At 40.3% G+C, this 26,695-nt stretch overlaps 2 protein-coding genes across 3 annotated transcripts in view; both read left to right on the forward strand.

Moving 5' to 3' along the window:
• Positions 1–25,903, forward strand: part of Rsod (Related to Sod) — a 342,433-nt gene extending 316,530 nt beyond the window's left edge. Inside the window, exons 2-7 of one of the 2 annotated variants that reach the window (XM_065223872.1) lie at positions 12,846–12,913; positions 13,174–13,708; positions 13,769–15,166; positions 15,226–15,397; positions 24,504–25,109; positions 25,171–25,903. In XM_065223872.1, the coding sequence (XP_065079944.1) occupies positions 12,847–12,913; positions 13,174–13,708; positions 13,769–15,166; positions 15,226–15,397; positions 24,504–25,109; positions 25,171–25,827 (3,435 nt within the window). In that variant the 5' untranslated portion in view covers position 12,846 and the 3' untranslated portion in view covers positions 25,828–25,903. Of the gene's footprint in view, positions 1–12,604; positions 12,914–13,173; positions 13,709–13,768; positions 15,167–15,225; positions 15,398–24,503; positions 25,110–25,170 lie in introns of those variants that run through there. The other variant, XM_065223871.1, reaches the window with a different exon arrangement.
• A 278-nt stretch (positions 25,904–26,181) lies between these two features.
• Positions 26,182–26,695, forward strand: part of VhaAC45RP (VhaAC45-related protein) — a 53,325-nt gene continuing 52,811 nt past the window's right edge. Inside the window, exon 1 of the mRNA XM_065223876.1 lies at positions 26,182–26,640. Within this exon, the coding sequence (XP_065079948.1) occupies positions 26,314–26,640 (327 nt within the window). The 5' untranslated portion in view covers positions 26,182–26,313. The remainder of the gene's footprint in view (positions 26,641–26,695) is intronic.

Consider the following 26,695-nt stretch of genomic DNA (forward strand, 5'->3'; position numbering starts at 1 on the left):
ATAGTTTACCAAAATCGAAAGAAGGCAAACTTTTTCGAAAATTTTGTCTACTTATAATATTTTTACTGAGCGATTTGAAATTTGCTGGGATTTTTACTCTCGCACATCAAGCTGATGCTATTTATAGCGCTTGAGAGATGTTTAAATTTTGCTCATTGCATCAATGCTACCCAAGTGTGCCGGATCTGCAAAAAGACATAAATTTAGATTTTCTGCTTCTTAGGCTGTGAACCATTTGCCGAGTTAAATTTAACTCGTGGTTAAAAGTGACATTTCGAAAGTTATTTCTTATGTTCGAAAATCCCCGTGCTGTCGATCGACCGGTTTTCGAGCCACGGTCGTCAAAATTTAACTTCTTGTCTGTCAGAAATAACCATGCTCGGATAGCAGGGTTAATCGATAACTTTCCATCTGTCAAATTTTAACCAAAAGTTAAAAAAAAATCGCCAAATGGTTCAGAGCCTTAGTTGGCTATTAGGTCTAAACAGGAGCTTTGTGTCTGTTGTCAAATTTGTGTTCTCCGAGCAGTTGGAAGTGTGGACATTTTGAGAGCTTTCTAAGCTTATTACGTTTATATAAGGTCCGGGCCAACAGGCAGCTTGCTGGTGTTAGAAACAAAAATATTGGAAACATTGCTGAGCACTCAAGTGACGACGTCACTCTACCATAACATTCCACACTGCGAACAGTAAGATTTACGTCACTGCCAACAGCTGTTTCGCCTAAAAAGATAAACATTACAATTAAATACGAAGACCACTAAACATTTGCACATTTCATTAACACCAATAAGCCTTTTGGCCCGTACCTTATATAAATGACATTGTTTCTATGCTTGTACCATTTTTGCATTAGTATGTGGCAAACACAAATAATAATCCGAGTAGAAAATCGGATTATGAACCACCGACATGAAATGCCGCGCCCTTACCAGACAAGCTTGAATTTCGTAAAAATGCGAATTTTAAATCCGCATTTTCCAATTATCTAATACATGGGTGGTCAAAATCTCGAAAATGCACGGTGATATTGACAATTTTGCTTTGATCACTCATATGAGCTAACAGTCACAGTCAAGGCAAACTATGTAAATTTTCAATGACAATGCTGTCAGTGATGAACATTTGTATATTGTTTTTAACTAAATTTGTAACGAGATTAAAAGACTTGAGCAACACAGAAACATGGAGCCGTTAATGTGAACAAGCATCTACGTTTTAAACTGCTTAGATAACAATAATGTAACACAGAATGCACGAAATTACACTTTTTGTTACCAGGTGAATCTTTGAAAAAATTAAAGAGATTTTTTTTTTTTTTTTGAAGGTCAAGTATGTCAATGACTAAAGGGTGATACGGTCAAAATTTGGTCAAGGGAAAACGCGTGTAAATCGGTGAAATCGTTTATTTAAAAAATCAAATTAAATTTCTTTTTCAAGTTCAATTAGTATAAAATTCAGGAAAAATATTCAGTTAGGCTTCCGCTTTTCCAAATCCGAATTGCCGGGCCTTACGCTTGACTCCTGCCATCAGATTTTGTACAGCCACCTTGTCCACCTTCTTCGCCGCAGAAAGCCAGTTTGCCTTGAACTGCTGCTCGCCCTTAGCAGTTTTTTTGGTCTTCTTTAGGTTCCGCTTGACAATAGCCCAGTATTTCTCAATTGGGCGGAGCTCTGGCGTGTTGGGAGGGTTCTTGTCCTTGGGAACCACCTGCACGTTGTTGGCGGCGTACCACTCCATGGCCTTTTTACCGTAATGGCAAGATGCCAAATCCGGCCAAAACAGTACGGAACAACCGTGTTTCTTCAGGAAAGGCAGCAGACGTTTATTCAAACACTCTTTCACGTAAATTTCTTGGTTGACAGTCCCGGAAGCTATGAAAATGCTGCTTTTCAAGCCACAGGTACAGATGGCTTGCCAAACCAGATATTTCTTTGCGAACTTTGACAGTTTCATGTGCTTGAAAACATCTGCTACCTTTCCCCTTCCTTTTGCCGTATAAAACTCCTGTCCCGGAAGCTGCTTGTAGTCGGCTTTGACGTAGGTTTCGTCGTCCATTACCACGCAGTCAAACTTCGTCAGCATCGTCGTGTACAGCCTCCGAGATCGCGCTTTGGCCGTCGTATTTTGTTTATCATCGCGATTTGGAGTCACTACCTTCTTGTAAGTCGATAGTCCGGCTCGTTTTTTGGCTCGATGCACGGTTGTAGACGATACACCCAGCTTATTTGCGGCATCTCGGAGAGAGAGGTTAGGGTTTCGCTTGAAACTACCGGCAACTCTCTTTGTCGTCTCAGCGGCTTCCGGTTTTCGATTTCCCCCCGATTCAGACTTCCTGGCTGTCGACAAACGTTCCCCAAACACTTTAATTACATTTGTAACGGTTGATTTGGCAACTTTTAGCGATTTTGCCAACTTTGCGTGCGAGTAGCTCGGATTTTCGCGATGCGCGAGCAAAATTTTGATACACTGCTCTTCTTGCTTGAACGGCATTTTGACAACTGAAGAGTGACTTCCAAAATCAAAATAGGAGCAACATTCTACACACACACACCTTCAAAATGAGGGGTGTTCAGGTTTTTTAAATGCAAAATTGAAAGAAATACGTCAAGTTGATATTGACCAAATTTTGACCGTATAACCATAGAGGTAACTCTAAGACCACTGGGTCCCGAAGAAAATCATTATTATTTTTGGCTCACTCAGTACCAGAACAACGGTCCCAAGCAGTCCCAAGCTATTTCATTCACCCCTGCATGTTCTGCATGAATCCACATACCCCTGATGTTATCTGTCAAACTTTCATAGCGAATCAAAACAAACATAGTGTAGTAATAGAATTTCAACTAGAATAGGGTACGTTAATCGTTTGCTTGGGACCAATAGGCTACTAAAGTGGTGAGCCAATTTAAAATCGTTAGTTTCGTATTGATTGTTGGTATAACCATAGAGGTAACTCTAAGACCACTGGGTCCCGAAGAAAATCATTATTATTTTTGGCTCACTCAGTACCAGAACAACGGTCCCAAGCAGTCCCAAGCTATTTCACTCACCCCTGCATGTTCTGCGTGAATCCACACACCCCTGATGTTATCTGTCAAACTTTCATAGCGAATCAAAACAAACATAGTGTAGTAATAGAATTTCAACTAGAATAGGGTACGTTAACCGTTTGCTTGGGACCAATAGGCTACTAAAGTGGTGAGCCAATTTAAAATCGTTAGTTTCGTATTGATTGTTGGTATAACCATAGAGGTAACTCTAAGACCACTGGGTCCCGAAGAAAGTCATTATTATTTTTGGCTCACTCAGTACCAGAACAACGGTCCCAAGCAGTCCCAAGCTATTTCACTCACCCCTGCATGTTCTGCATGAATCCACACACCCCTGATGTTATCTGTCAAACTTTCATAGCGAATCAAAACAAACATAGTGTAGTAATAGAATTTCAACTAGAATAGGGTACGTTAATCGTTTGCTTGGGACCAATAGGCTACTAAAGTGGTGAGCCAATTTAAAATCGTTAGTTTCGTATTGATTGTTGGTATAACCCTTTATGTGAAGAACAATTTTGTCAATATCGCGCGAAATTCTGTCAATGACAATGACAAATCTTAGCACTGGTCACAGCCACTATTACCCCCTAAAATCCTACCTACGAAATGAATCTCTAGATGAATAATTCCAATATGCTCGATTACCTTCATCGACTTTTCCTTTTGATAACCACGGCTTTGTTGGATAATTGAGGGTCTCATCTCTCTCTCTCTTCTTTGGCTTTATTCCGTCGCCACTGGGACTTTACGCTGGCCCTCAACTTATGTTGTTTTCGTTTTTACGGTGTAGCTACACCAGTGCTACACTCCCGTACACCGAAATAGTTTAAGGTGTAGATATCGGATGAACGTTTATTTAAACGTTTTATTAAATTATGTTGAGCTGTCCATGACTTGCGCTTATTCCTGCTTACACTACACGGAAAGAAAAAAAAACACCTAATTTTGAGTTCTTTGAGATCGATGCGCCTACTTAATTTTGAGTTGTTGTCATTCACTCGCATGTAGACAGGATTACTTACTTTTAAGTTGTCTTCACGCAACGTCAAGTTCACACTAATCAAAATTGAGTTTTACATAACTTACTCAATTTTAACTTGGCGCAAGAAACTGTCGACTTGGGCGAATAGAACTCAATTTGGGGTTGTTAAGCTCTTCTCGTTTTTGACAACAACAAAAGAGCAATTGAGAGGCATCAACTCAAAAGTAAGTTTAAAGAACTCAACCTTTGGGTAGTTTTGGTTCTCCGTGTACACCTAAAGAGACTGAGGCGACATCTTATCCAATTGACAGGTCTTCTGCTCGATTGGAATAACTTTTCCTATGACTTTGACCTATAATCGATTGTTCCAATTTTGGCATGTCGTCTCTTTATAAATTCAGCCTCTTTAACTACACCGTATAGTCACTATATTTATTGTCTGGCGGCTGCAAAACCCTGTGAACTGGCAAATTTGGATTTTTCAATAAAAATCTGGCACCCCGTGAAAATGCTCAAGCCTTTGCAAAATGTTTTTGTTTTCCACATCATGATTATGTTTTTATCGTCGCAGTTTCAATATAAATACTAACAGTTATATGCGGGATACAGGAAATATTGGCAAAGGATATCGATCAACATGCACGTTTTAACGCATATTTGCAAATTACGATTCAATCCGTTTGGAAAAATTATCAAAAACTATATTGTTTGCTGTTTTGCATAAATAACTTTTTCGCGTTTCGTATAAGGGGCTGTTCATTACCTACGTAGACCATTTTTTTGGGATTCTTGCCACCTCCCTCCCCCCTCGTAGTTAATGAACAGCCCCTTAGTTGAGCGGGACCCAAGTCACCTTTAACCACTGACTTGCTCCTGCTTACTGCAGGACCAAGCGCCACGCTGTCCGAAGCAGTAATGAGCAGAAGCGCGACAGCAGTGCTGTTTTATATCATTTCAGAACGATGTGCAACCAAGTGGTACTCGAGTATGATGACTGGGTTTGGGAAAAACGCTTATTTCATGAAAATAGTGATAAAATTATCATTTGTGCATTTTCAAAAGTTTTATTACAGAATGTGGAAAAATATTTATTTCAGCAGGTTCGTAATGTAATATCCTATCGATTGGCGTATTTGGATTTTAATTTCATCTATAAATAACAAAGTTACTAGCGTTCAAAACCTAACACTACTTCACAACACATATTTTTTTATTTGCACCCCAGTACAGTCGACAAAGACGTAGTTCTACGTCAAAAACTGGTTTTCCTAGCACAGTCTCCAAATATTGAAACCGAGCGCAAATCTACGGGCGTGTCTTGGATACAACCTCTTACTTTTTTATTGTTTGTATATTTTTTTTTTATATTAAGGTTTAGGAAATCTTCAAAAGCCTGACCTGTAGTAAAATTGACACGGTGTGGTACCCATTAAAACCCTTTCCTAACTCTCTCCTCTGTCTGGATCCCACTAGGACCACGGTGAAGCGACTACTTCGGGGGATGGCTGTGCTCATGCACTTCTCATACTCTCTACTCTCTCTCTCTATTCTCATAGCACTACTGTGTTACCTGACTTATAACGAATATACGTTGTATACGAGTACCCCGAATACCACATACACACTTACAACAGATTCGCGAGGTCATAATTGCATAATTTTACTGATATTTCGGCAACAAAAATATTTTTTCCGGGATTGACCAAAAACATTTGCCGAAATTCGCAAAGTAGTTCGCTGAGCACATCAGTAAATAGAAGTAATACCGAAATCAGCAATCGCGTTTACTGAGATTTCGGTATTGGCCTCATCCATTGCCGAATTTCGGTAATACAGCTGTCAATTCTTTCCACCCGCCATTTTTCAGAAGATCAGAAGTCAATTGTTTTCTGTGTCTTTTGCATCGAAATCAACTTTAAATCACGGAACAATGAACGAATTTGTGGTTCAAGTGCAAAAGGAGGACGCAAGGATCTACGATCTTTTTCGTAAGTATGTACGCAATTGTTGTTAATATCGCCAATACCCAAGGGTTACTTCCACTCACTAGCTATAAAAAAAAATGTTTTTCGGAATTATGAAATCATGAAATAGTATAATGCTAATTAGTACTTGTAAGTTACAAGAAGAGGTCATGAAGTATATGTTTGACACATAAAATCTGTCAATATTGCTTTCAGTGCGTCACAATCAGCGATTTTATGACTCGTGAGCGCTCACTCTGAGTGAACGCTCACGAATCATAAAATCGCTGATTGTGACGTTCTGAAAGCGAAATTGACAGGTTTTATGAGTCAAACACATACTTTACACCCTCTTCTTGTTGATTTTCAACAAGAAACTATTGGAAAAGTAGTAAATGTCAAGCATTGTCCAAGAGCGTCGAAATAATTAACAAATCCAGCAATTACGTACAGTGGTTACACAGAGCTGCATTGCTCTAACTACTACGGATTATTATTATTATTATTTAGCTTTATTAGGAGGCTTTCAGCCTTGGGCTGGTTCGCCTCCAACTACTATGGATTAACGCCAAATACTTTAATAAGGTTTTTGGTAAAGATCTTGGGTGGAGCAGAGTTGTTTCCATCGCGTACTGTCCGACCGAACGGATGGAAGCTGAGGAGGAGTGTTGAGCTGTTGAGCAGGAGTGAAATTGAGGAGGAGTGTTGAGCTCGTGCGGTGACAACATCATCGACGAAGAAAAACTATAATCCCTTTGTATTCACGGTAAATAAAAATTAAAGGGTTGTGTCCTAGACACGACCGCAGTATGATGTAGAACTACGCAAAATATATGTATGTAATGCATTGTTGACTATTTTACTTTATCTTAGATTTTTCAAGCATAGTATAGTCAGTATAGTCCACAAAGACGACATGCATGTTGTGAGATAAATCAATTGCCAAAAAATACGTTAATTTTTTTCAGTAGCTCCATGATTAGTTTTAAATTAGGTCTCTGAAGCAGAGAAGAGAGTAAAGGTAGCATTTTATGATAACGCAGCAGGCAGTTGTGTTTTCCTTGTCAGAAGACGGTACTTTCAATTCGCCTTGACACCAGTCCCGAAGTGACGTTTCTTCACACACATTTTGACAGTTCCTTATGGGGGTTTGCGTTGAAGTGAGAGAATAAGAAAAAGTCTACCATGTTTCACACATAGACTGACAGTTACATATGGGATTTCTTCATAGGAGTAAAGAGTTACAGAGCACTCGTCAACGCCAATATTGAACAAAATGTTGGTTCATATGTTAGCGAAGTAGGGGAGGAAGGGGTATAATGATCATACCAGGTTTAAGCCCCTCTTTGTTCTCCAATTTGGAGGACAACCCTAACATAAAATTATCATGCATCATCATTATGTAGTTTACAGCGTGTTCGTAGAATACGCATATTTTTTGGAATCGGTCAATCGGTTCCGGAAATATGACCGGAACATGCGGATAAAACTTATCATGTGACACCTAAAACCACATTAGAATTTAAAAACTAGTTTAATGATAGTAATTTAGTGAGCCCAGAGCCGCATTAGCCACACCTGGCCATGTTTCTATCGCCCGGAGAAGTGGCCAGTTTCTGAATATGGTCAAAACCCATTGAATCACATTAAAATTCAACAACCAGTTCAATGGCAGTTATTAGGAATAGCCACAATCACGCTGGCCAATTTCAGGAAACCCATAGGGAAGTAGCCAGTTTTAGACTTGGTTCAAAATCCATTATGCGATGCCTCAAATCACATGAGAATTCATCTAACTTCCTCTATGCTCTGTTTAAGAAAGTTGTGACTACGAAAGTAAACAGAAAATCGTGTTGATGCACGCGTAGGAAATTGTAAACAAACCGAAGGCTTGATAACACCGAACTCTCTCTGCAGCGTTCTTGGGTCGTTTCGGAGAACCGTCTGCCTGACTATCCTTCACATCCAACTGACTGTAAAACATATCTGGTGCCTCTTATATGCAATTAGATTAACATCCGAAGTCCATCCCTTTTAGCAAATTCTGCACAAAAAATACTTTCTAAGCTCCACACTTGACAGGATTTCCTGCCGTTTTTTAAGGGCGGGGCAGCAATTTTTGTGTGTGCAGAATATGTAAAACAGATGTTAAGCTAGTAGCACATAAGAGGTACCAAATATGTTTTACAGTCAGTTGTTGATAAATCACAAACAAAATAAAATATCATCATCGTGAGCGATTTTTTTCTCATATTTAAATGTTTTGGCTCTCTGGGTAGAAGCGGGTAAAACATTAATGGAATTGAATTTACTTAAATGTAGTTTGTTGTTTACGTTGTTTACTGTTTGCAAGAGAGAACACGAATGAGGTTTTGACGTAGAAATACGTCTTTGTCGACTATACTGGGGTGCAAATCAAAAAATATGTATGGTGAAATAGCGTTAGGTTTTGAACGCTTGTAACTTTGTCATTTATTAAATAAATAAAAATCCAAATACGCCAATCGATAAGATATTACCACAGACAAACAGACATAACTCATTGAATATTTCTTAGTGTGAAACATCGTCGCTAAAACACTACCGCCATCTGTTGAGTACACTGTGGTGGGTAGTAGGCTGAACAGATGGCGGTAGTGTGTAAACGTCAAATGCAAGGGAATTGACTATGCGCGCTACGGGTGGCGGTACTACCAACAATCAATACGAAATTAACGAGTTTAGATTGGCTCGCTACTTGACTAGACTTGACTGATGCAGCGTGAGTAAGGACGTTAGAGCATCTCCACCACTTGTTCTCATTTCGGTCATTTAATGATGCCCCGAATGGGTCTCTATTTAGTTTAGAAACCCGAAAAAAAAATTCGATTTCCCACCGCTGGGGGGGTATAATTATAGAAACTCATACTCCTACCGCGGGTTGCCAAATAACATCTTCGTCTTGGTTTTGATTTGTTTTTTTTTAGGGTTTGTTTTGTTTTTGTTTTGTGATGGTCGGAGCAGGCGGAACAAAAGTAAGTTCCCGGAAAACGATAGGCTGTTTATTCTGGTAAGTATCTTGAATGTTTGTTGTTCAATAACATGTTTTTTTAGGAAAGTGCACTACAACATCCAACAGGAAACCGATGCTGGATCGCAAAAGGGAGTAGTTACTAGTAGGTTATTAAAAATTAAGTGAAAGTATTCGGTTTCCCCATCGGGATCCGTATTCGGAATCCCCATCGGGATACGTCTACGGAATCCCCATCGGGATACGTCTACGAAATCCCCATCGGGATCCGTTTACGGAATCCCCATCGGGACCCGTATTCGGTTTCCCCATCGGGATCCGTATTCGGTTTCCCCATCGAGATCCGTTTACGGAATCCACATCGGGATCCGTATTCGGAATCCCCATCGGGATCTGTCTACGAAATCCTTATCGGGATCCGTTTACGGATTCCTCTTCGGTTTTCCATCGGGATCCACTTTCACTTAACTGTTAGTTAAATTTTTGCCAATTTTAACGAAACTTCACTAACATTTTCACCCTTTTGGGATGCGGCTTCGGTTTGTTTTTGCCAAGATCCGGCTTGGAACTGGCTGCCGGAATCCAGCTTCAGATTCCCTGCCGGAATCCAGCTTCGGATTCCCTGCCGGGATCCGGCTTCAGACTATGCAATTTCCTTAAAAAAAACAAGTAAATAATTAATAATTAATTCATACTAACTTACCAAACAGCCTCTCCTTTTCCTGGAATATTATTATTTTCACTGCTTCTCCTTATTATTTTCACTTCTTTCTCAACAAAATCAAAACAAAAAACTTCGGCGCGCTTTTCTTGTTCTGCTGTCAAACAAAATAGCAACCCATCTCGGGTTGCAACTTGGCCTTCAAATTTGAAGACCCGCTACTACTCGGGAGTGCGTTCACGGTTAAGTTGCTATTTGGCACACCCATGGTGGGTATATAAATGGTGATACAGCTTTGTCACTATATAAGCGAGGAGGTCGCGGGGGGGAAAAGTGCGGTTTTAGTGCAAATTGTAAACAAACTCGGTCGCTGTCCCATACAAAAATCCAACATGGCTGAATCATGAATTTGACACATTAGAATATGTAGTCACCTTGGGCACACCCATTGAGCACCCCGTGGTGGGAGTCGTTCGAGTCGTTACAACCCATGGGTTGCTGCATTGCATTTATATTAAACCCCGTTTAGCGCCTCGCGGTAGAGATGCTCTTAGGAGTTAGGAAAAAAATGTGAGTTACGAAAATGAAAAAAATGAGCAGAATACACCAAGGCGATACAACGTAAAAGCGCACTTATATTATATAGATTCCGCACTTTTGAAGAGTTCAGATAGAAGTTCAAAATACCAAATCATCAAAACAGATGAAAATTTACCACGTTTCCAAAGTAGCCCGTCTGTTATCATTTCCGACAGCGATTTGATGGTTGATGGTGCAAATTTACATGTGTTCGTTTCTTTTCGCATGATGAAGATTTTGTTCCACTTGTTTGATCGCTACGCGAGGCAAGCTGTCAACAATATTTAGGCTGTGAACCATTTGCCGAGTTAAATTTAACTCGTGGTTAAAAGTGACATTTCGAAAGTTATTTTCTATGTTCGAAAATCCCTGTGCTGTCGATCGACCGGTTTTCGAGCCACGGTTGTCAAAATTTAACTTCTTGTCTGTCAGAAACAACCATGCTCGGATAGCAGGGTTAATCTAGAGTCGGTTTATAATGAGTCACGCCAAGAGAAAAACAGTTGAACTCGCATCACGGTTTTCGAAAGATTCCAATTCTTTTCACTTGGCAACAGAGGACTTCTACAACAACTTCAAATGACTTCTAGCGAGAGAAAAAATACTGCGGCTGTAGTAAATCATTATATCAGTGATTTTGTCAAATTATCTTAACAAAAAATAGTAGAAATTCTCATTACTAATCATTACCGAGCGTATCCCATGCTAGATCCCATGACAATTTAACGCTCACTGCGTGTTTATGCTCATTTCTTCGATTATATTTTATATTTTATTGCAATACCTTTCGTGAACCTTTCATATCACCGTAATGTTTATTTACTTTGCACGATAGGTAGCCGCTTTGACAGTTCAATAGGTAGACTTGGCTTTACTCTTGGCGTGACTCATTATACACCGACTCTAGGTTAATCGATAACTTTCCATCTGTCAAATTTTAACCAAAAGTTAAAATAATCCACCAAATGGTTCAGAGCCTTACTTCAAAAAGTTGGTTTTTATCAGCACTGAAAAAAATGTCATGCTCAAAATTAATAAACCAAATTATTAATTCAGATCATTTCAAATTGGAAAGTTTGGTTGCGTAAAAATTTGTTAAAATAAATCGTAAAAATTGATTAGGTATATCAAATCGATACAATTATTTGAATTTTTATGATATGTTGGTCAGCAAACCATAAAATTTCTTATATTAAACATACAGAACAGTTTCAAACAAACAAAATTTTGTTTTCGTACTACTATATTTTTTACAAAAATTTAAATAGTATACTGTACCCTCTCGATTTGGGAATGGTTCGATTTTGGCACTGTGCCAAATTCGAACGGATTTTGAAAATATTGTATTTTTGCTCCTTGTGACAACGAAAGCATCACCAATTTTTGGCGAAAATCTGGCTCTTGACCTTCCTAGCATGTGTCAAAACGTGAAAACGAACAATTAGGTAGAGAACTACTTCGGCCTAATCGCCCATTTTGGGCCTATCGAGCAGAAAACTTCAAATAAATCCATGATTTTGCACCCATTATTCCCAAAAACAAAAGAATTAATTAATTTAGCTTTATTTAGGAGGCTTTCAGCCTTAGGCTGGTTCGCCTCCGCACAAAAAAAAAAAAACAAAAGAAGCGCTCCAACCGAATCAATTTTATCTTCATCCAATAGGCCGAAGTGAATTCATTGGCGTTTCAATGACGTTTCAATGCGTTAGGCCGAGTTTAGAATCCGTAGGCCGAGTTTGACGTCAAGAAGCAGTGTTAGACTTTTGACAATATCTCAACGATTGGTTTCTCTTTATCAAATCTTACGGTACATACGGAAAGGTAAATAAATTAGGAAGCCATCAGAAATAATAACATTATGTTTGGTGCTAAACTGCGCTAGATTAAGAAATACTAAGTGCGAGTTGTGCTTAATAGGCCGAAAATGGGGTAGTTAACCCTATCCCATCTTACTCTATAAAACTGAAACGAGATTTTGCGAATTTGCAATGAATTCATGTAGTTTCATCAAGATTTCTCCTTCATACTCAGGAGTCAGGTGATATTTCAGCCTTAATCATAAGCTTTCAAATCCCAAAACCCATCTACTCAGCAAATTGGAACCTATACGGTACCCTCGATCACGTGATTAGTTTGTGGTAGTTCCATGGAAAGTTATGAAGTTTCAAAACAAAATTTCCATCAAAACACACTGATCAAGCCGGGATCGAACGCCGAAAGAGAGAATCAAAACAAAACCCTTACTTGATCGTGGCTCCATGGAGAGCGAGAGCCTCCCATACCCGAAGGCCAAAAACCCCAAGTCGCCTCCGTCTGGTCCGGCTACATGCTTCCCAAAGCACAGTTGAGAGTGAGTAGCGAATCGAACCAGTCGCACGTACAGCAACAGCAAACACGCGCTCAGCAGTCAGTGGTGCGTTTCATTGCAGATCAAACCTGAAGAAAGTGACTCATACTCGCATACCTTTCGTGTACGGGTAGAAAATCCATGTTTTGTTGTGCAACGTCGCCATCGATATCATAACAAGTGTGCAGTTTTGAATAATGTACTTGGCTGGAATTACGCGGAAATCGGTCAATCCATACGGTTAAGAATGGGACTAGTTAGTCATTCAGCTGGTTTTCTTGCGATCGTCGTCGTTGTCACACTTCTTGATCAAGGTGAGTTTCGATAAAGTGAGTGGTCATTTTGTGCTGCTTCGATTTCCTGTTGCTTGACGTGGCAAAAGCAGAGCTTCGAAATGAAATGGTCAAAATTTTATGACCGCCAGACATTCCTTGAAACAGGGAAACGTAGTTCCAATTGATTGACGTTAGAACTAATGGATAGTGCCGGTGAAAGGTTTTACCCTCACAATTGCATAAGCAATTGACGATCGTCTGTTGCGATCGCTCTAATGGTGATTGATCTCTCTTTTCAGCTCGTGCGGTCAATTTGGTCGCTTACATATCGCAGTTTGGGCTGCATGGGGAGATCTCATTCGCGCAGTACTCAGACCGGCAGGTTCAGATAGGCTCCGATGTGGAAACGACGCTGCAGTATCCCGATCAAGCGTGGAGTTGGGGCGTGTACCAGCTGCCAGTGGACTACACGATCGCTGATGGCCAAGAGCGATGTGATGTCAAACTGCTCGGAGAGCAGTTGTGGTCGTTTGACGATGATTTGGGATTTTTGACGCTACCGGGAAACGAGTCCACGACCTGGTTGAGTGAAATTCCACTAACTGGAGAAAAGGGATTGTGGGGCAAGTCACTGATGCTGTTCGATCCGAATAGTGGTTTCAGAATTTGCGCTACCATTACGACCCGGGATGGGTCCCAGGATCACATTGCGGAGGCCAGGTTCAACAGCCCGATTACAGGGTCGATCTTCTTTCGGTGGTTGGCAGCCAAGGAGACTCACCACTCGGATACGCTGATCTATTCTAATTTGTTTCATATTCAGGAGCAGTCCAAGTAACTATATAAGATTCGATTAGCCATTCAGACACATTCTAAGACATCATCCTCTTTCAGGAAGCTCAACACCGACTTCACCGAGCATGCATGGAAGATCTACGTGACGGATATTTTTGAAAATGACAACGCCGAGGATAACTGCAACAAGCTTCAACTGGTCTTTGACCCGCAAGTTCGTGGAGCCGGCAAAGGCATCGGTGACATCGATGCCCGCCTCGGTAATCTCAAAATCACCACCAATTCCCAGAAGAAAAAATACCCCCAACTGTTCAACGATCGTGATCTGGTCCTGCTTCCGAGCGATCTTTACGGTCCATCTCGCAAGCTGTACGTCGTCGTCTTCGACCCCGTTCATCCGGACACCTTCCTGGCCTGTTCGAAAATTCGCCACCTCAAAGCGAAATCCGCTCGAGCGATGGTCAACGGCCAAGGAATGCACGGCGAAATACGATTCTTCCAACGATCTCGCTTTGAACCCACCTGGATCAACGCCTCGTTCTCGTCGGTCACCAACGACCCTCAGGACAACATAAAGTACGCCAAAGACGTCGCCAGTTTCAAAATCAACCAGCTACCCCTTCAATCATACTCGGCTGACCAGGACACTTACTGTCTAACCTCGGGACCGACCTTCAACCCATCCAACGTCAAACTGAACAATATTCCCCCACCTGGCTTCGGAACTCAAGATCAGTACCCCGTGGGAGATCTTAGCGGAAAGCTGACGAACCGCAACAAAAGAGAAACGCACAGGATGTACCTTCCAGGGACCAGTGCCGAGCTGAGTGGATTCTACTGGGATGCCTTCCTTCCGCTGCAAGGAAGGCACAGCGTAATCTTCCGAGGCTTCGGTGTTCAACGCCTAAACCGAACCGATCCGGCCAACATCACTCATTCTCCGTGGGCTTGTGGACCGGTCAGTTTGTACGAAATCAGCAGGCCCTATCAGATTCCGATCACCACGGCACAGGTTCTATTCCGATACCCGATCGTTGGACGAATTGTCTTTCGCCAGATCAAAGAAGAATTCTGGACCGATACGGCGGTGATAGTTGAGTATCTGATTCATGCCGATGGATCGACAATGAACAATACGGCTGAACATCGGTGGGGAATAATGGAACAGGCACCGGGGAAGGATTTCTACGATTGGCAAAACCGGTGCGTCAGTGCTGGCGGGATCTACAACCCGCAGAAGGTGTCGCAGGGAAGCTCGAACTGGGAGGAACGGTGTACCACTCATTCGTCAGAAATTTGCCGCATGGGAGATCTTTCCAATAGGTTGGGACTGCTGGAGATTGCAGGGCGCAAAGCGGAATCCCAGCGCATCAGCCGAAGGATGTTTGTGGATCAGAATCTCCCGCTGAGTGGGTTGCCGAGCATCATCGGCAAGTCGGTGGTGATCTTCGACGATCATGGACCGAAGGCCAGGGGTGAGCGGTTGGCGTGTTCGATGTGAGTGCTTTGGATGATGGGTGTTTGGGATGGTGATTGAGTGGTTTGTTTACTTTTAGAATCGGAGGATACCACCGGAGGAAGGTCGTGGCACGTGATTGGTACTCGAACGGGGATCCGTTGACGATCAAGGGAAAGCTGGAGATGGTGCAGCAGTCCGAGTATGACCTGACGAATGTCGAAGTGGACTTCAAGGGGCTGGTAGCCAACAGCGGCTATCACGTGCATATTGTGAGTATTTAGGAAATTTTTGTTTGCATGAAAATAATATTGAACTGAGGCCAAACAAGGCAAAGTTTAAAAAAAAACAAAGAATGTCAAAAATCGTCAATTTTGAACAGCAAAAAAAATTAAAAAACTTAAAACTTAAATCAATACTTTTCAAAAAGTCAAAAATTGCACACACAAATCAAGAATAGCAAAAATAAGCTTTTTAAACGCAACCGCAGAAAACTCAAAAACTTAAAAAAAAAAGTTAACACACGCTAAAAAATATACATATGGATCATTCCAGCTCAAGTGGGTACAGAATTTAAAAAAGTTGTGGTCGATGTCACCGATTCGAGCCAAACTTGGCCAAAACGCTTATTTGGTATACTGAACAACGCCTTTTTTGATTTTGCTCTTAAGTGCCTAGATCCTTCTGGGCTACAACCCTGTATTTTCGAGATTTTTAAAAATTTAAACTTTAAGAAGAGATTACTCCACACAAATAAGCTATTCGTGATCTTAGAACGTCAATTTGAAGTTTACGTAATGTTAATTATTATAAATGTGCAAACATTTCGTTTTTGTTATAGTAAATACAGTAAACAGACTGATTACCTGTTGGTATCCAAATTTTCAAAAAATGGCCTATTTTCACCATGGGCGGGATTTTTTATTTCTTAATATTTTGGGCTCAACTTGGAAAACTCTTGTACTTGATGTGTTTCCAAGGGTAAATGATTTGGACAAATAGTTTTTGAGATATGACCAGATGAGTGAGTGGTAATTTTTTAGCTTTTTTGGTGGAAAATCAATAGCATTTTTTTTTTTCTTGAATTCCTTCACGCCGATGGCACAATCATATTTTTATGTTATTTTTCACATGTTCTGGGCAGGATTCTCAATATATGAAATCATAGCTACCTCATTTATTTACATCTGTCCATAATTAAATTGTGGTCCTGAAAGTTAAAAATACGTTCCTATGGGATACAGCCAGAACGTGAAGAACAATGAAATCAGATAGATTAGTAGATATATGAAATTTCAGTTGTGGATGAAAGCTGCTACTTGAACAATACCCTTAATTGAGTAATTAATCTCACGAGCAAGAATGCTTTTTTTTTTATTATAGTTATAAAGAAAAATAAACGTTAAACCTTCATTTTCACATTTTCCATTCATGAACGTGACGTCAGGTTCTTTTCTTCTACGCATTCGAAGTTACGCACAGGAAACAGTTGCAGAATTATAATTATGTCTAAGTATTAGTATAGATTTTTAGGCTTGCAAAAACAAAACAAGTAGTAAGTTGTGTTTGTGCTCAGAAGACAAAATTTGCCTGTGACATAAGAAGAGGTATATTTTCAACATTGGGAGCACTTCAAAAATTATTTCATCTGACTTGGCTGGTAACAAACAGATATTTATGTAAAATCGAATCGCAAGTATGTAAAATGAGTACCATCCTCCGAATAGCGCGGCGGGTTGTACCATTTTCCCATCAATATTTCTCGGTTGTCCTCTAGCCAATCCAACAGATTAATTGTAGATGACTAATTTAGAGTACTATAGCACTACACAGCAAAAAAATGTAATATCGATCAACGTAATTCAAGCTGATGTATAAAATAATGATGTAATAGCAATAAGCAGATACAATATTACATCAAAAGATGTAATTTTGTTCGCAAAATCGATGTACATCGTACAACGTAATATTACACAACCGGCGGAATGACCTCTGTGCAGCTGTTTGGATGTAATATTCAACAACTTTTTTTTTCTGTATAGTAAAGAAAATAGTTAGATTTTCCAAAATACAGAAATAACGGTGGGCGGTGCAGTAAAAACATGGTACATAATAGTTAACAAACTGATTTTGAACTATGGGTTTGCTGACGATACATGACAGTTACGTTAACAGTTAACTCATGCATTGATTTTGGCATCGAAAGCTCTCAATTAATAACTGTGGAAGTGCATTTAGAGCACTAAGTTGAGAGCACGCAATAAGCTAATATGCGATAAGCAATAAGCTTCAAATGCGTAGAAGAAGAGCATGACAGTTACGTTCATTATAACCATAATAAAAAAGCATTCTTGCTCGTGTGATTGCATCTAAAAAAAAATTAATAACTCAAATAAGGGTATTATCGAAGATAACAAATCAAGAAGACTGGCAACTCTTCCATTTTCTCATACGAACGCTATGAGACAGGTACAATCGCGTCATCTGCCGCTCAAAGATAAATGTTTCGAACGAATTTGATAGCAAAGATTACATCCTCAGAAGAAAGGTTTGAGTATTTGCTAATTTTTCTATGCGTTGCTTCCATTATGTATTCGGTATTATTCAAGTAGCAACTGTTTCCTCTGAGTATTGAAGTAGCAACTGTCATCCACAACTGAAATTTTGCATACCTGCTAATCTATCTGATTTCATCGTACTTCTTAAGCACGTTTGGGCTGTATCCCATAGGAATGTATTTTTCACTTTTAGGATCATAATTAAATTATGGACAGAAGTAAATAAATGAGGTAGCTATGATTTCATATAATGAGAATCCAGCCCAGAACATGTGAAAAATAACATAACAATATTATTGTGCCATGAGCACGAAGGAATTCAAGAAAAATAAAAATATATTAAATAGCATTGATTTTTCATCAGAAATGCTTAAAACTACCTCTCACTCATCTGGTCATATCTCAAAAACTATTTTTCCAAATAATTTTCCCTTGGAAACACATCAAGTACATGAGTTTTCCAAGGTGTGGTGAAAATTTGAGCCCAAAATATAAAGAAATAAAAAATCCCGCCCAGAGCAAAATCAAAAAAGGCGTTTGTTCAGTATGCCAAAATAAGCGTTTTGGCCGAGTTTGGCTCAAATCGGTGACGTCGACCCACTTGAGCTGGAATGACCCATATACAGTACTGTTCGATATAAAGCAGCGCATGCCGATTTTCATACAAAATTGACAACTTTGACATGTTGTAACTTTGTTCTCTTAAGGTCAACTGAACTGAAACGTTCGCTACAGAACTACAAATATGTTCAATTCTACAATTACAAATTACCAAATTTTTGGAAGCACCTGCCGGAAAGTGAGATACTAGAATAATACTTTCAAAATAATAGCATCTTGCATAATGAGCTTCAAATTTTATATCAAAATTTAATTTATTGTTCATAAACTGCGATCAATATTACAAAGTTAAAACGACCGAACACGTATTACGTAGATCAGGTTACGGTATTAATATTCGGCAACTGTGTTAGAGAAACCAGTTTTTCCCATGGATGCCTCGTTTTCTTATGACAAAATTATGCATTTCCGTGAACAAAAACGCACGGAACTTTTGGTTTATTCAATAGATAATACAAATAGCAAAAACTGATTGGAGGAATTTCATGCTAAAAGTTTCATATAAATTCGAGCTTTTTAACTTTTTTCTAGCGTCCTGGAGAAAACCTTACCTTAATTCGAACTGTTTCTAGTCATTTGACAAGGTAATGTGGTATTCGGTCATTGCGAGAATTTGTATGTACCACTTCAATACTGTTACTCATTTAAGGGTGATGTGGCAGCAAGGCGAGGGAACGTTCAATGAAGATTAACCAACCGGTGGAAACTAACGATTTTAAAATGGATAACTACTTGACTAGCCTATTGGACTCAAGCAAATCGATTAACGTACCCCATTCTATCCGAAATTCTAGTACTACACTATGTTTGTTTTGATTCACTATCAAAGTTTGACAGATAAATTGAGGGGTTAGTAGATTTTCCTATGTTTCGATGGGTGCATCTATTAGCTTGAGACCGAAGATAGTACCAGAGCTGAGGCAAAAAGTTGAGCGCGTTTCTTTGGGACCTTCTGGTCTTAGTTGCCTCTATGGATTAACTCTTGAACAACAATAATTTATGGTGGTACTGAAAAGAACCGTTTTGTCGTGATGCTTGAGTAATGCTGAACTATTAGGGTGTTCGACACGGATGATGCTGTTGTTTGGAACGAGGGTGACGCACTTGGCATAGATGGCCCACAGCGGCTCACGACGAGCAACTGAATCCGATCAGTAGTGGTGTGGCTTCTTCTTTCTTCTTCGGTGAATAGACGCTCAAGTGTGCTGCAGCTCTATGATTACGGGCAGCCTTTAGTTGTGTACTGGAAAACAGTGTTCAATACCACGCGCCGAAAGCACTGCTGCCATAGAGGTAACTCTAAGACAGGAAGGTCCCGAAGAAATGTCCTCAACTTTTTGGTTCAGCTCTTGTACTATCTTCGGTTCCAAGCATGCACCCCTCGAAACATAGGAAAATCCACGAACCCCTCATTTGATCAGTCAAACTTTCAGAGCGAATCAAAACAAACATAGTGTAGTACACGTTTTTTTTTACGCGGTTGTTTTTTACACGGTTATTTTTACACGGTTTTTCGCGATTTACACGGTACGTTTTTAACGATTTTTCGACAACGATACAACCTATCGACTTGATTCCAATCACATTATCCGTTTCAAGCTATAGGTAATCGAATGGCGTACTTAGAAAAAAATCACAATTTTTGGTGTAACTACAGAAATTTTTAAAATATGTCTATATGGACCATAGCATCATAGAGGTAACTCTAAGACAAGTAGGTCTCGAAGAAACGTGCTCAACTTTTTGGCTCACCTCTGGTACTATCTTCGGTCCCAAGCTTGTCGAATCACCCCTCGAAACATAGGTAAAACCAATAACCCCTCATTTTATCTGTCAAACTTTCATAGCGAATCAAAACAAACATTGCGTAGTACTAGAATTTCAACTAGAATAGGGTACGTTAATCGATGTGCTTGGGACCAATAGGTTAGTCAAGTAGTGAGCCAATTTAAAATCGTTAGTTTCCACCGTTTGCTGCCGCTGCTGATGACGGCCAACCGGACACCACCACACACGATGATTGAAGAAGCTCCGTTCGGCGAGACCGGATGGAATTCGATTTTGAAATCTGTGTTAGGGAAAGTGGTGATAATTTTGATCACCTTTGCAACAGTTGGACATTTGTGTAATTTTCAATAGTGATCTATTGAAGGTTGGTAAAATGTTTATTTTAGCAGATTTGTAGAAAAATTTCCAATCAATTGACTTGTTTAGAATTAAAATCCATCCGCTATTGACAGAGTTATAAGCGGCCAAAACCTGACTACGTAACGCGGTCAATTTCTACCAAAGATTGATGCTCAGAGCTGTGTTGATGTTTTTGAAACCACACATAGAAACACATATGTACTAGACTGATGCAAAATTTGAAATTTTCGCTCCAGAGTGTTCAAACGGTTTCAAATCAGGTCCTGATTAGCCTCCGAAGATTTAAACTCATTTGGCAAGAAACTGACTTGGCACAAACTATTCGAAGTTTATATGGAAATTTCTATGGAAACACCAAACTTTTTGATCATTGTCATCTTCCCATTTTCCATATTACTTTTTCGAAAATATATTTAACTATAACTATTCTTACGGGAAATTTTCTAAGCTACAACTTTACGGAATATTGTTTTTCAGCCAAATGTCAAATTAAATTGTTATGATTGTTTAAGAGATTGATAATCTTATGGCATGATCAAGCAGCTGTTCTGTGGTCAACACTGTATTCTGCAGTGTGACATAGAAGCCATGATATTTGTACTCTATTCTTCACACCAGAAACACCAATGTTGCCTGCTGAACAGTTGAATGAGCATAATCATAAGACATCAGCGCATTGAACAATTGATAACTTTAGATCGAAAAATAATTTTCTACAAAGTTGTAGCTGAGAACATTTTCTACAATCACTGCTATCATTTTTAAAAGCATAGTGATATGGTGAATTGTGAGATATGAACAAAAACATAAGTTCTCCCATAGTAATTCCCATATAAACTTGAAATGGTTTGTGCCAAGTCAGCTTCTTACTAAAGTAGTTCAAATTTTGGGAGGCTAAGCAGGACCCAATTTGAAACCGTTTAAGCACTGTGGAGCGAAAATTTCAAATTTTGCATCAGTCTAATATGTACCGAGCGTTTATATTCCGTTCTGGCAAAGCCTCCTCGACTTCTTTCTTATGAACTGCACGGGCGTTCATTCAACTTGAATGCAAATTGAGATCTCTGGATCAGATCACAAATTGATCGCGTTCAAATGCACCACTGGCACTATACCATAAACCTATCGGGCGACATATAATTATTCTCAGAATTTTGTGAGCAATCCAGGAGAGACCATATAATCTTTTCTAGATCATATTGGCCATCTGGTGGCTGCGGAACAGGTTCCAGAAGCCCTGGTGAAAGTGGACAATTATTTTTACACCACCACTTCTTCAAGAGCTTGCACAATCTGTTCCTGGACTACAATATGGCCAATGAGATTCAGAAAAAAATCAGGGCTTCCAGTTTGTCAATGTGATTCTGAGAGTTGGTCGATAAGTTTCTGAAATAATGCAAAATTTACCACTTTCCGTAGTGCTTTCGGAACCTGTTCTGGGGCCGCCAGATGGCGAATGTGATGTAGAAAAAAAAATGAAATTTCCTCTTCTGGATTGCTCAGTGAATTCTGAAAGCAAGTATCGGTCGCTCGATAGGTTTCTGATATAATGAAACATTTGGGGCTTCCGGATCCGGTTCTGGGGCCACCAGAGAACCCATTTGATACATAAAAGATAATATGGCCTCTTCTGGATTGACCAGGAAATACTGAGCCTAGTACTGAGCACAATTATATGTCGCTCGATAGATTTCTAATTTTCTGGATTGCTCTCAAAATTCTGCGAACAAATGTGTGTCCTTTGATAGGTTTTTTTTTGCATTGCATAGTTATCACTTCCCCATGGGCCTATTCCAGGCCATGGATTATGCTCAAAATTCTGAGAACAATGTTATGTTGATGGATGGGGTTTTGTTGTAGTAATAAATTGGCCAGTTCCACTAGGGTTTCCGGAACCTACTCTGGGGTCACCAGATGGCCAATATTATATCACCTCTTCTGGATTGCTCACACAATTATGAGAACTATGATATGTAACTCGATGTAGTGACAAAATTGGCCACTTCCCCAGGGCTTCCGAAACATGTAACGGGGCCACCAGATGGCTAATGCACAGTGGTCCAGAATGCAGATTTAGGTGGAAGGATATGTTTTGAGTATGAAATTGAAACTTTAGACTAAAAGTCTCTTATACAAAGTTGTTCCTTATAAGTAGTTAGGTCCTCATTTTTATGACAATGAATTCTAGGGTGGTTCTTATTATCATTAAAATCAAAAATCTAACTTTTTTGTTCGAAGAAATTAAGGTATACACTCTTGGGCAAAGTTATAGCTGAGCTAATTTCAAGCAACTTAGTTTAAAAAAAAACGATTTAGAGCTATTTTCTTGAATTGAGTTTTGGTGTCTCTAAAAAAACAGTTGTTTTGCTCTAGTTTTCTTATTTCAAATTTCTCAGCAAAGGTGTCGTCAAATAACTTTTTGATCTTTAGAAGGAGCAAATTTTTGCTGCAAAAAGCTTGTCAATATCTTTCGCCGATCAAGAGTTATTGACGTTTTTCTACTAAAAATATGTCCTATTCAAATGTTAATAGGGTAAATGGATGTAATGTCGGCCTAAATGTCCGTAATTTAGGCCCATACATAAATTCAGCAATCGACTAAATTTTCAATAGCGACCAAAAATAATTGCTTGAAATTAGCTCAGCTATAACTTTGCGGAAGAATGTATACCTAAATTTCTTCAAACAAAAAAGTTAGATTTTTTATTTTAATGATAATAAGCACCACCCTAGAATTCATTGTCATAAAAATGAGGGCCTAACTATAAGGAACAACTTTGTACAAGAAACTTTAGGTCTAAAGTTTCAATTTCAGGCTCAAAACATATCATTCCACCCTGGGAGGGAGAAGCAGATAGCACACACGGAATTCATTGCATACTTGTTCTTCTTGTCATGAAAATTTGTGCCATTTAAATCAAATCAAAACAGGCGTAGCAAAATAGCGTGTTTTGTTTTGAGCGTGTAGTGATTATTTGAGATAGTTCAGTGTGCAGTGAGAAACTGTACTTTTCTGTTTGGTATTTTACTATGCCACTAGATATTTTGACAAAACAAATGTTTTGACCTTGATTAATAATATCTTTAAATATTGATTTATGTGTATTTCCAATGAATTAAAAAGAAACGATGTTCCATTGAATAAAATATCTGGAAACGACAGTTTGTCATAAATAAATTTGCGCAAGAATTCAATACCGCCTTGTGTATTCCTGTTCAACTGTAAGAAAAGCATCATAAAATTCCTTGGCTTCCAATGACAGTTCGTGACAGCCGGCTGCATTTGACGTTCTATTTTTCTCTCTTCGCGACTCTCCCTCAGATTCCACCTAAATCTGCATTCTGGACCTCTTTGTAATGTGATTCAGGAAAGATGATATGGTCTCTTCTGGATTGCTCACAAAATTCTGAAAACAATTGGCCACTTCCCCCAGGGTTTCCAGAACCTCTTCCAAGGCCAATGTGTCGCAGTACGATGTCATGATTATGAATGATTAGGTTTTGACGACGTCTCACACAGTTAATGGCTAAAAATTCAAAAAGGGGGAGGGTCATAAGGAGACGTATGTTATGCTATCTTTAGCCTTGTAATAGATAAAAGTATTCTTTAGAACGATTGATTAAAGTATAATACTAAAAAAGTGAATTTTAGGCAATTTTTTAATAAAATTTTGTTTATCTCTGTTGTTTGAAGCTGTACAGCTTATATGTTTTGGGCAAATTTTCATATAATTTTACGTTCTACAACTTTTCCCAAGACAGCAAACCTCTATCTTGTTGATTAAAAAAGCTTGGATCGCAGTGCCCTCTTTGCGGCCAACATTTGAACTATTTTATCCACCAAATTGTTGTCCTAATTAAGCCAAAAAACTTCACCGAAGACGTCAACTCAATTGGATATTTGTTTCCTGCTAGATTTAATTCCTGGCCCACAGTGCAACGATATTTTGCACTTTGGAATTCCTTGGATAATAATCACTAGTTGTTTTCATGCGATGCTTCTTAACTTCATTTAACTAAATCACACATCATTTCGCAATCCCAATTGCAGGCCCCCGTGGAAGGCGACCTGCAGTTCCCGTGCGAAGACTCCACCGTCTACGGGCACTGGAACCCTCGCTCGGTCAATCCGAAGCTTTCTCCGCCGCCGGCCCAGGGCAGCACCGATGAGTACGAGCTGGGTGATCTCAGCGGGAAATTTGGCACCCTCGACGGGGTGTCTATGTACGAGCAGTCCTACAACGACACGCGCCTTCCGCTGTACGGCTACGAGAGTATCATCGGTCGATCGATCGTGGTTCACAAGAAGGAGAAAAACCTTCGCTGGGCCTGCAGTACCCTGGAACGGGGTTACAGTCCGAGTGAAGCTCGAGAGATTCGAGCCATCGCCTCGTTCCACCACCCGGCAGGGTTTACGTACGGATACATCCGGATGACACAGCTGATCGGGAACGACGGCAGCCAGAGCGATACGATTATCGAGGTGAAGCTGAGATATCCGGGCAAGCACGATCGGAACATGACCTCGAACCACAATTGGAACGTTTGGGTCAATCCGGTGGGGGTGGATGCCACTGTGACGCAGGTTGAGACGAGGTGTGTCGCTGCTGGCTACGTGTGGAATCCTTACTATACGCAGCTTGCCGATCCTTTGAACGTAAGATATTTTAAAAGCGGCAGGTGAGATTGTAGGGAGTAATTTAAAATTTATCTTTCAGCAAGATCTGTATCGACAAGAATGCGGACCGGATAACCCCTTGCGCTGCTACGTGGGAGACGTATCCACCCGGATAGGTCCCATCAACATCGGAGGTCGTCGAATGGTCTTCACCGATAGCAACTTTCCCCTGGAAGGTACGGTCAGTGCCCTTGGAAGATCGATCGTGATCTTTGGTCCGGAATTTTCCGGAAATCGATTTGCCTGTGCCAAAATAGAACCGGATCATGACATCGTCAAGTATATCAATTTGAAGAAACCTCCGAGGTTTGTGGTGACACAATTCCTGGAGGAAGCCCGAGGAGTGATGGGCCTTCCCGAGTGGATGCTGGCGATTGACTCCCGGAGCACCAAGACACTCCATAATGACGCGTGCATTCAGATGATCATTCACTTCAAGGGACCGAGGGCCCACCAGATCGAGCTGGACTTTTCGCGATTGTTGGCCAGCGGAAGACTGGATCAGCCCACGGTCTCCATTCCGGGGTACGTGAATGCCAAGCGCAAGAAGACGCTCTCCTATCGAACGTGCGGGGTGCGAGATCCGAACGATAAAGGCAGTCAAAAGGGATTTTTCAGTTTAAGTAGCAGCGATAGTGCTGTAAAATACTCATTACCCGTATTGTTGTCTGTTTTTCTCATCAACCGTTTAGTGTAAGTTGAAACTTAACTCTTGTGATATAACAAGGCGTTCTTCGCTTGAATACATTTATAGATCTACATTGACGACTTAATTGAATTCGATTGCCCTGAACAACATTATATATAAATTGGTGCATACCTCTCTAACCAGCATCCCATCGATATCACATGGTCTTTCTCCCATCCCCGTCTCCGAACTCATCCCATTCACCCTCCCCCTCCCAAAAAAACAGCTGTTTGCAAACATTTCCCACGTGGTCCCGGTTTGAAAACAATGCATTCGTTGAAACGAAACGACACTATCAAGCTATGCTCTTTACCCGCGAAGCATGCGCAGTTCGGTGCCAAGACGCCGAGATCAAATTATCGACCCGTTTCTGTCGTTGCTGCAAAATTTTCACCCAACTCGGTCGGGTGCTCACTCAAGTGTTGCGACTAGTTCTGTTTTCGGTTATTAATATTTCGTCAGTGCCGACTTTTAATTGCCAATAGTGGAAGCGCGATGACGCATTTAACGTTGAAATCGTTGATTCTGCTCGGATCGGTGCTTGGTTCGGCAGTGGCTCACTACAGCGGACCGTTCCTGTTCTGGGGAGTGAACGATCTGAAGGGCGTCCAAGTGTCTGCCCTGGAAGGATTGGATGACAAGTTTCTGCGGGATATGTACTCGAATGCCGCTGCGGTGGTGGTGTTCTTGCGAAATGGAACGGCCAAGCTGAACGACGACAACTTCCCCAGCTTCCGGAAGATTATCGAGAGGCACGAGTACGTGTACAGTCCGCAGGAGGAGCTCAGTTCGAACCCGCTGGATTACAATGTCAACGCCGAGGTAAGCAAACGGTCTACATGGATAATAAGGGTGTTCGATTTGTTATGCTTTGCAA

This window comes from Ochlerotatus camptorhynchus, unplaced genomic scaffold (genome assembly GCF_037179485.1).
Source record: "Ochlerotatus camptorhynchus isolate MF236.1 unplaced genomic scaffold, CSIRO-AGI_Acam_v1.1 ptg000201l, whole genome shotgun sequence".
NCBI classification, from domain to species: Eukaryota; Metazoa; Arthropoda; class Insecta; order Diptera; family Culicidae; genus Ochlerotatus; species Ochlerotatus camptorhynchus.